This window comes from Tiliqua scincoides, chromosome 6 (genome assembly GCF_035046505.1).
Source record: "Tiliqua scincoides isolate rTilSci1 chromosome 6, rTilSci1.hap2, whole genome shotgun sequence".
NCBI classification, from domain to species: Eukaryota; Metazoa; Chordata; class Lepidosauria; order Squamata; family Scincidae; genus Tiliqua; species Tiliqua scincoides.
In genome coordinates, this window is record NC_089826.1 from 2,436,391 (window position 1) to 2,447,065 (window position 10,675).

General features: G+C 50.0%; 1 protein-coding gene across 1 annotated transcript in view; it reads right to left on the reverse strand.

Moving 5' to 3' along the window:
- FBXO41 (F-box protein 41) overlaps positions 1-1,393 on the reverse strand; it is a 35,745-nt gene extending 34,352 nt beyond the window's left edge. The window contains exon 1 of the mRNA XM_066632739.1: positions 657-1,393. Within this exon, the coding sequence (XP_066488836.1) occupies positions 657-1,393 (737 nt within the window). The remainder of the gene's footprint in view (positions 1-656) is intronic.
- Positions 1,394-10,675: the final 9,282 nt, after the last annotated feature.

A 10,675-nucleotide genomic window follows, 5' to 3' on the forward strand; every position in this document is an offset into this window, starting at 1 on the left:
CCTGGTCGACTCCTTCCAGAACTTGGCTTGCTGTCCTGAGTTGCCTTGTTGCTACTCATCCCGCAGGGAGCTGACCAAGGTGCTCACCTCTTGCAACTAGACCTGTACCCTTGCCAAATCTGGCCAGAAGGCTGCCTTCTGCCTCCAGGGAATGGAGAAGGATATGTCCAGGCTGTGTGTCTTCCACAAGCACCGACAAGTGCAGAAACAGGAATGAGGCATAGAATTCAGCATCCTAAGGATGGTGCTATCTCTTATTTCTAAAGCAAGTTTCTAGCCCTTAAGGTTGCAAGGCTAAGCTCCAAAGCAGGTGATCAATACCTAGCAAAAGGAAATCTCAAAAGCCAGAAAGGGGCAGAGCAATCTTTCCAGCGACCAAGCTGTGGGGGGTTGAGTACCCTGAAAGGTTCTTTGTTTTCTGCAATGACTGTTACAAACAGATAAATTACTCAAATCCAAGCACACTTTCTCAGTCCAGAACTTTGACTTTTTAATGGCCCAGACATCGCTGCAGTCGCTAATTGCTTGCGTAGGAAGGGGATGAACATGAATAGTTGGCTTACAATTATACATCCAGACACAAATAGATTATCCCCCCACCCAAACACCCACAGCACCTTTCCAAGGGCCCCAAGACCACGGAAAGGGTGACTCACTGTTGCTTCCGAGTGAGCTCTTGCTCCTTCTGCACCAGGTCCTGCTTGAGGGAGGCCAGCATCTCCACGCTGACATCCACCTGACGGGAGAGTTCCACGGCCCGGTCCTCCAGTTCTTGCTTCTCCCGGCTCAGGCGGATGCTTTCTTGCTTGGCTTTCTCCAGCTCCGAGCTCTTTCTGTCCAGCTCGACTTGCAGACGGCCCACCTGGGAAGCGATCTTCTGCTCCACTTCTTCGGTCAGCTTCTCTAGGCGCTTGTCTACCTCCAGCTTCTCAAAAGCCCTTATCTTCAGGCGGGTCAGGCCTTCCTCATAAGCCGCGTCCACCGCGGCCACCGCAGCGGCCGCAGCGGCAGGAGGGGTGCTGGCAGAAGTCATGGCCTTTCGGGTGAAGAGCTCGGTCAGCGGGATCTCAATCTCGTGCACGTAGCAGGACGACACGGGCGAGGAAGATGGTTCCAGCTCGTCGGTGGCGATGAGGTCACAGGTGAAGCGCTGCTCCTTGCCTTGGAAGGAAGTGCTCTCAAAGATGTCCCGGCGGGTGGCTGGGGTCAGCAGGGTGGTGTCTGGTGCCAGGGGGAAGACAGTGGCATCGCAGATACTGTTGGTCTTGGAGAGGACATAGAGAGTCTCGTAGGTGTGGTTGTACTCCAGGTGGGCCCGCAGGGAGGACAGGCTCCGGAAGCGCTTGTGTTCCCCGCAACGCGGACAGCGGTAAGGCAGGTCCAGAGAGGCCATCCCTCAGCCAGAGCTACACCGCCTGCCGTGCAGCCCTCCTCCACAGGAAACCAGCTGCCGGGCCCCTGTCATGGTGCAGGCAGGCAGGCGGAGCAAGAAGCAGGACTGGTGGTGGTGAAGCGGGGGAGGGGACACGGCCGGGCAGGAAGCCAGTTCCACAAGGTCATTGCTGGTCAGGGGCTGGAGGTGGCCAGTCCCAGCTGCCAAGTCAGAGAGACTGTAGGAGGCCTGGCCAGCATCTGGAACAGCAGGTGGCCCTGTGAGAGAAATCAGCATCTCATTAGTCCTGGGGCCCTCCTTCCTGCCTCTCTTGCAACTCCTGAAACCAAACTTCCCCCCACCCTTGGCCCTCACAGATCCCTAAAGCACACAAGAAGAGCCCTCCTGGGTCAGTTCATCCTTCGGCTTTGCATAGGGTCCCATCAGATGCCGTGTGAGGCACTCAAGCATGTCATTTGGTGGCGGCAGCGCTTTCCAAAGGGCTGCAGTGGGGAGGCTCTGTCTCACCTGCCTCCCCACCCACTACATTTTGCACACCTCACACACGCATGATGGAGGTTTACAGGATGATCATGTGATCTTCTAAGCCAGGGGTGCTCAAACCCCGGCCTGGGGGCCACTTGCGGCCCTCGGGGGCTCCCAATCAGGCCCTCAAGGAGCCCCCAGTCTCCAATGAGTCTCTGGTCCCCAGAGACTTGCTGGAGCCCGTGCTGGCCCAACGCAACTGCTCTCAGTATGAAGACAACCGTTTGACTTCTCACCTGAGCTGTGGGGCAAGGGCTCCCTCCACTACTTGCTGTTTCACGTCTGTGATGCAGCAGTGACAGCAAAGGAAAGGCTGGCCTTGCTTAGTGCAAGGCCTTTTATAAGCCTTGAACTACTGCAAGACCTTCGTTCGTTCATGTAAGTCCCATCTCTAATAAATTCATTTATGTAAATTTATTCAAATTTTAATGCAAATTAATTCTTTTTTTTCCCCTGGCCCCCGACACAGTGTCAGAGAGATGACGTGGCCCTCCTGCCCAAACGTTTGGACATCCCTGTTGTAAGCCAAGCAGCCCAAAGGGCTTCAGCCTTTCCTTACAACTCCACCACTTGAATCTTTCTGGTTGTCCTCTTTTGCAACGACAACAGCCCTTTGGAGACGCGGCAACCAGAACCTCACAAAGTCCTGGCCACACAATGGATCTGTGCTCTGTTTTAAGCCCTTCTCCTCGCGATCCTGAATGTGGAATTTGCCTTCTTCCAAGCTGACATGGAAAGATGCTTTACTGAGAGTAAATTAAGAGCAGGTGCCTGATCCAAGAACTGGGTGAGGAAAAATTCAGCTCGTGATTTTAAATCATGATGCAATTAGGAGAGGAACCCCTGGCAAAACGGCAGCAAGCCAGACTCTTCTCCCGACTCACATTGGGCCTGAGCAGGATTGTACTGAAGCTCTAGGAAGCAGTAGTGTAGCTACAGGGGGGTGAAACAGTAAGTATTGGAGGTGCCGCAACCCGCCGTTTAAGCCATTTCTGCCCAACGTTGCATATATGCAACAAGTAGGCTGGGCAGAAATGAGTTAAGCGGCCCCTCCTATTTGCTTTCAGAGCCATTCTGGGCAGTGATGGCTCCAAAGCCAAGTGGGAGAGGTTGCTTACATGGCATGTCGCAGTGCTGGCAATGTGCCCCCCATAGCTACGCTACTGCTGGGAAGAATGGCAAAGCCTGGCATGACAGAGCTGTACCCTGATGAATGAGGGGAGGAAGCAGGTGGGAATGGGCTCGGCCTTTTCTTTGGAGAAGCTGAGAGCTGAGGGGGCACTGATGTCAGTGCAAGCAGGTCAAGTGCGCAGCCATCGTTCTTCCCGTGGCTTTTAAAGAAATACCCTCCAAGAGATGCATTTGCAACCTGGCCAGGTGCCTGGCTGCCTTCCAGAACTGAAATGCTGCCAGGAAGGGCTTGCCTTCTCCACACGGACCCTTCCCCTTTGGGTGATGGATGCTCTCATCAGGGCTTTGCTTTTGTGAGGTGGATGCAACCATAATATGTCTGTTGATGGTAGGCTCTGCCAGGTCAAGAAGCAGCACCTCCCTGGGCTATGTGCTGCCACCCCCTGGTGGTGAGCCATGGAAGGTTGTGGAGCAGAGGAAGAAGAAAAGGTGTGGTCCCCCAAACACCAGCATGCCCTCCACCCCACCTAAGACAGCCTACTAATCCTTCCTGACTGAATCTGGATACAAGTGCTTCCCACCTAGGTCTGAGCAAAAGTCAAATTCTGGCCTTGCTGTGACTGTCGAGCCTGATCCCAGCATGGTGGTTCTCCAGTCATACCTGCTTCTCTTCCTCCGCCAGCATTTTGTCCTTTTGTCCAAAGGAACCTCATGTAGCTATGCTGGGAAAGGGCTTGGCTTGAGATCTGAGAGTGCAATACTGAGCCAGGGGGACTACAGGTCTGGCTACAGGGCAAAATGCCCCAACTGCCTACTGCCAGGGCAAGTCCATGTTGTCTGTTCACTTTGGGGAGAATGCCTTATTTTGTTAAAAAAAAAAAAATTGGGGCACGAATTGCTAGATGTGCCATTATTTAGGGTCCAGCCACCTCCCTTCATTGCTAGAAGCTAGTCTCTGTGTGTATGGCCCTTGTATCTGGTGCACATGCACAGGGCAACACCAAAGAAGGAAGCCTGGGGCATTTGGTGGGCCTGTACTGTGAGATACAGGAAGCTGGACTAGATGGGCCTATGGCCTGATCCAGTGGGGCTGTTCTTATGTTCTTAACTACAATTCCCAGGAAGCCTTGCAGGTCTCTTGTTATCTGGTGTGCTCTGGGGCATTTGGTGGGCCGCTGTGAGATACGGGAAGCTGGACTAGATGGGCCTATGGCCTGATCCAGTGGGGCTGTTCTTATGTAAGCCATGGAGGGAAGGACTGAGCTCTGAGTTAAGAAAGGAGGTGTTCATATAAGCAATAGGTTGAAGCTGAGCATACAGTAGAGAAGGACCTCACACACAAACACACACACACCCATTGATTCTGCCTGATGCTGAGTGGGTGTTGAGTGATGCAAATGTGATTAATTTGGGCCAGGGCACTAAGTGAGGTAAGCCCAGCAGCTCCAGTCTCAACATTGTTGTAGGCAGGGCCTGATCAATGGAAATTCTGTACATTGGATGCATGTCACGATTTCATGGCATGGACTGCAATTTGGTGTCTGCTTCATTCAAAGTCTTCTCACAACCCGCTTTTCCCACAAGCGAAGGGGCTTTTGAACCTCTTTCCAAATGCACGCAATTCACAGGTTTTCAAATGTGCAACGTTGTCATCTGTTGTTTCAATATTGAATAACAGTTTTACTCATGTAATATGCTGCAAAATCTCCTACCCCACTTAAAGGATGAAAAGAAACCCTCATGAAATGGCAAGTTTCAAACCATCGATTCCAGAACTGACGAACCAGAAAAGGTCAATTACAAATTAAGCAATTTATGCGGTGGCATTATTTTTTAACCAGCTCCATCCCAGAAGTAGGCACAATGCTTGACATGAACGAAGCCATACAAAACCACTTGAAATAAGCACGTGCTTGTAAGTGCACACGTGTGTTCAGCTTGCCAGCAGAACACCAGTTGCAAGGGAGCATCAGTGCAAGGGAAGCAGGCAAGGGATTGGGAATGTAGCTCAGTGGTACAGCTCTTCAGGCAGGGCTGGACAAGAGCCTAGTCTGGAACCCTGGAAAACTTCCAAACTTCAACAACAATACTGAACTGGGTGGCCCGAGGGCCTGCCTCAGAGCCCCAGGTGCTGCCCTGTGTAGCTCACACCTGCAGGACAGGTTGGAGTCAAAAAGGATATGGGGCAGGTGCCATTTTGTGTTGTATAGTCAACACTTCAAAAAGCACTCCCAAAGCTGGATGAGAATGACCAGTAGCTTGGCTGTTGGGTCAGTTTAAGGGAGAGTGCAGAGGTGATGGGGCCAAGTTCTTCCCTACACTCACCTCTTGCCTCTTGTATTCTAGCAGGTAAGGGCACGCGAGCCCTTCCTTTCGTGTTTAATTTATTTACTGCATTCTATCCCACCTTTCTCCCCCAGAGGATACCTGGGGGCTACATATGCTTCCTTGATGCCTGGCTCGTTGTTAAGCATGTGTAACCTTGGGGCAGCTACATAGTACTTTTCCACAACATTATTCTGTACAGCAGGTCAAATCAAGAGAGCCCTCTAAAATTCTGATCAGTGGCATCTTCACAACTACCATTTGCCTTCTGGAGCCGTTGTCGAGTGACCTCCTACAGGGCCATTCTAAGTTGCTGCCCTCAATGTGTTCACACAATCATATGACATAGAAAAAGAAGATGTACAGCACAGGTCAGGGGGCCACCTCACCTGCTGACACCAAAGAAAGGTATGGTGAAAAAAACAGTATAATTGGTCAGCTAAACTAGCCAACGAGCTAAAGGGAGAACGGACTGAACCAGCTTCTTGAGAGAGGGAATTCCACATGGGATAATAATATATTTCACATTGTAACTGTGGATTCTCCTGACTGTGTTTTCCATCTGAGGGTCATAATTGAACAGCCTGGATGTTTCCATCGTGGACAGTAGGAAGCAGTCCGAAGCATGCATTTTGTGAGATGTAAAGGGCAGTGCAAGTCTGTTGTCTGCCATTGGGTCACCATTTGCAGAACCTCTGCATGTGTTAATGACACAGTTGGGGGCTAATTAGGTAAGAAACCTCTGGCATGATTAGGGCCTGCGTACTTAGCAGTGCAAGTGCAAATAGCAGCTGTGTGGGAGCCCAGTCTGGAGTGACTTGGGGGAGAAGGGAACTTTAATGCTTGACCTCTCCTGTATCCCTCCCCCCTCCCTGCAGCTGTCTTGGGGAAAAAGCTCCTTCTGGCAAACCAACCAATGGACAAACAAATCTTTTGGGAGATCCAGCTATAAAACAGAGCTGTTGGCATAATCTTTCAAAAACCAGCTCCCAGTTCAAACATCTGAGGCATGTGCTGGAATGTGCATGGCAGGTTCTGATTTCTTCTGATGCTCCCTGAATGTGGTTTCCCCCAGTGAGTGGCTGCAAACTTGCTTGGATGCACCAACCTAAAGTCTCCCTTTTGGCCAGTTTCCACATGGACTGTTTGCCATCCATGGCACTAGAGAAGAACCAGATGGGACACAAGCAGAAAGTTCATCATGGGAAGTGATGACCAGGGTGCCTGAAGTCAGTAAGATGTTTGCGCAACCAACACTTGCCTATGGGGAGGAGGGACACTGATAGACAGTTCTGGCTTGCAGAAGACAACAGGTTACGGGGTTGCCATAGAAATGGTTGTGGATGGCAGACGGAGAGAAAAAGTGGAAGATGAATAATCTAGAGAAATATCTTCCTCTGCTGCTTGCCTTTATTATCTGCAAGCAAAACACTCAGCAATGTTATGGCAAACTGTGTGTGTGTGTGTGAAGGGGGGGTGATACACTGCAGATGCTCAAATGTGGACCAACACTCATTGCCCCTTCTCTTGGAAATGCACATTGGGGAGGAAGTCTCTTATGAGGTTAGGAAATGGGTAGGGGATCAAGCACCTAAAGCATCTTTTCTGGTCTATAAAGGGATGATGGGAAAATGTGGCACGTACATGTATGTGCAATGTCGAGTTTGGCCCTCGATCCCTTTACTTTCAATGGGAGAGAGTCGAGCACATGCTGAGCTCCCTCCCACAGGGGACTTGCAACAAATTAAGGAAGGGGAGGAGCATAACACTTTGGTAAAGTGCATGTTTTCAGAAGGCCCCACCTTCAGTACTTGGCATCTCTAGTGGAAGGAGCTCCAGGAGACTGCGAATTGCTGCTGCCTAGTTAGAGGCTTGTGTCCTGAGTACACTTCTGTACTGCAGCGAGTCATGGACTCTTCACTCACAACAGGAGAGGAAACTGAGCACTTTCCACATGCGCTGCCTCCGACGCATCCTCGGCATCACCTGGCAGGACAAAGTTCCAAACAACACAGTCCTGGAACGTGCTGGAATCCCTATCATGTATTCACTGCTGAAACAGAGACACCTGCGTTGGCTCAGTCATGTTGTGAGAATGGATGATGGCTGGATCCCAAAGGAACTTCTCTATGGAGAACTCGTGCAAGGAAAGCGCCCTACAGGTAGACCACAGCTGCGATACAAGGACATCTGCAAGAGGGATCTGAAGGCCTTAGGAGTGGACCTCAACAGGTGGGAAACCCTGGCCTCTGAGCGGCCCGCTTGGAGGCAGGCTGTGCAGCATGGCCTCTCCCAGTTTGAAGAGGCACTTGCCCAACAGACTGAGGCAAAGAAGGAAGGCCCACAGCCAGGGAGACACACCAGGGACAGACTACATTTGCTTCCAGTGTGGAAGGGATTGTCTCTCCCGAATTAGCCTCTTCAGCCACACTAGACGCTGTGCCAGAACCACCTTTCAGAGCACGATACCATAGTCTTTCGAGACTGAAGGTTGCCAATACAAAAAGTTAGAGCAGGCTATACTGGGCTGGAATGGACTAGTGGTCACTCAGGAGGAGATCGTCATGGATATGTGACTGTTGGCTCACTGGTGCCCTACATTTACTATTGCATGCATTTAGTATATTTGATAGCTGATTTTCAGTATCAGATCTGGTGTGCTTGATGCGAATACTTAAAAGCCGTGGTTCGACATGCTGAAAGAGCGCAGCTAATCCTTTGCAATAGCTCACTTTTAGGCATGCCTGGCTGAAATAACTGAAGGACGAACCCAGAGATCCTTGGGCAAACAGCCCCTTCTCACTGTCTCAGCTCAGTTGTTTTGCTCAATACCAGCTAAGCTTGTTGCAAATTTGTAAAGGAAATGGCAGCCATCAGAAAAACAAGGAGGAACTGGCCTTATCACATCTCACCTCTGGAAAGGGAAGGTAGATATTGGGATGGGTCCTACTATTTGTATAGTCAACTATACTATTGGAAACTATCAAAGAGATGGCACCCCCAAGATTCAAAGGAAAAGGCGCTAACTGAACTCAGAAAATGTGCAGCGAATGTGACAGGAGAGAGTTTGCAATAACACCTTCTGACTCAACCTCCCAAATATGGCAAAGTGTGAGAAAATTGCTTCTTCCCTTATCAGAGGCTATATATAGATTTCCATAAATGGGATGACAAAGAATGGGGGAATCAGGTGATGTGCGTCACACATAGACCCTTCGTCCCCAGATCAGAGCCGATCGTCACAAACAAGCAAGCAACCCAGGTACCGAACCCCTGCCAAAAAGACTTTTGGTCTCTTTCCAATGGACAAAACGGACTGAGTTCAGGAAACTTACAGAAAGGTTTTCATGGTATGGGGCCAGCTCAAGGTGCTTGTAGTCACCAATCAGGAAAAGGCCTCTGAGATGGCAGACAATGACCATTTAACCCACAAGCTGCCCAGCCAGTTGCACCCAAACATCCACAGATTTAACACTATCGCATGTTTGGAAGAGAATATTCATATTTCAAATTGGTTCAAATTACACAGGCCTACAAAATTGAGGGTCAGAAAAGTTTTTCCCAAACTTTATGGTAGTTTGATATGAATTTGGGGTACTGGTTCCAAAAATGGCATCCGTTGTGCCCTATCACGTCTAGTTTTTGGAGATATAGTATAGCCTCATTAGTGAATGGTTCAAGCAGCTTCCTCATGAGGAAGCTATGGTGTAGGAACTGGTGTAACATTTAAGGAAGCTAAATGTGTGTTGGCCTGTGTTACCATTTCACCTCCAACAAGCACATTTTGAGAACCTTTTATTCCCTTGAGCGGAATAATTCAATTTTCCCTCATTTCTTATATGTACATATGTTTTCTATAAAAAATGTACTATTAGAAGCAGAATAGTGGCAATCAAGGGCACTTGTTGGTCTCCTCTCTCAGCCAATGTGTGGACTTGGGCAAGTCACCGACTCACCCTCAGTTACAATCTGCAAAATGGGCTCATTAAGAACCTCCCCTGCAGGAGTGAGAAAAATGATTGTTCCTGAACTTTTGTATTGGCAACCTTCAGTCTCGAAAGACTCTGGTATCGCGCTCTGAAAGGTGGTTCTGGCACAGTGTCTGGTGTGGCTGAAAAGGCCAATCCGGGAGTGACAATCCCTTCCACACCGGGAGCAAGTGCAGTCTGTCCCTGGTCTGTCTCCCTGGCTATGGGCCTTCCTTCTTTGCCTCTTAGCCTCAGACTGTTGGCCAAGTGTCTCTTCAAACTGGGAAAGGCCATGCTGCACAGCCTGCCTCCAAGCGGGCCGCTCAGAGGCCAGGGTTTCCCACTTGTTGAGGTCCATCGCTAAGGCCTTCAGATCCCTCTTGCAGATGTCCTTGTATCGCAGCTGTGGTCTACCTGTAGGGCGCTTTCCTTGCACGAGTTCTCCATAGAGGAGATCCTTTGGGATCCGGCCATCATCCATTCTCACGACATGACCGAGCCAACGCAGGCGTCTCTGTTTCAGCAGTGAATACATGCTAGGGATTCCAGCACGTTCCAGGACTGTGTTGTTTGGCACTTTTTCCTGCCAGGTGATGCCGAGGATGCGTCGGAGGCTACAGACCTGAATTCCATTCCTGGTCAACTCTATTCAGGGGTCATTTTGAAAAATTATTTTTTATTTTGTTTTTCTGTCAACATCCCCCCCCCCAAATGTCCAGTGAGAAGTAGTACAAAATGCACAAGGCAACACAACAAGGCAACACAACACAACAAGGCAAAATGCTTCACATAACAGGTTGTGTGGATACACGGCAATCATAGCCACAGTGGTCCATTTGAAGGTGCGGAATTCAAAAGGCAGGCTCAGGGGAGGATCCTTATTAAAGCCACCTAAAATGCCACAACACCCTTGGAACTCAAAAGCTTGCTGTCATTTGGGCACTTTCCAGCTAATCCTAACCAGTGGCATAGCTACAGGGGGTGCAAAGAACTAAGTTTTGCAGGCTCCTGAATGTGCTGGGCAAGTGGCCACTCCCCCTCCCCTTCAGAGCCATTCCAGGTGGTGGGAGCAAAATGGAGGCATTCACCTGCCTTCCTGCATTCACCTCCATTTTGCTCCCATTGCCTGGAATGGCTGCGAAGGAGAGGGGCTGCTTGCACACTGCGGTGAGGCTCCCTGCAAAACTTAGTGCTTTGCACCCCCTCTAAGAATGCCACTGTTCCCTACTCAAGATCTGTCCCATGCATCTGAGTATACAGGTAGGGACATTCAAGTGCTATGTCGAGCCATTTCACATGCTGGCAAAGTACATCTTGGACCACTGATAACCGA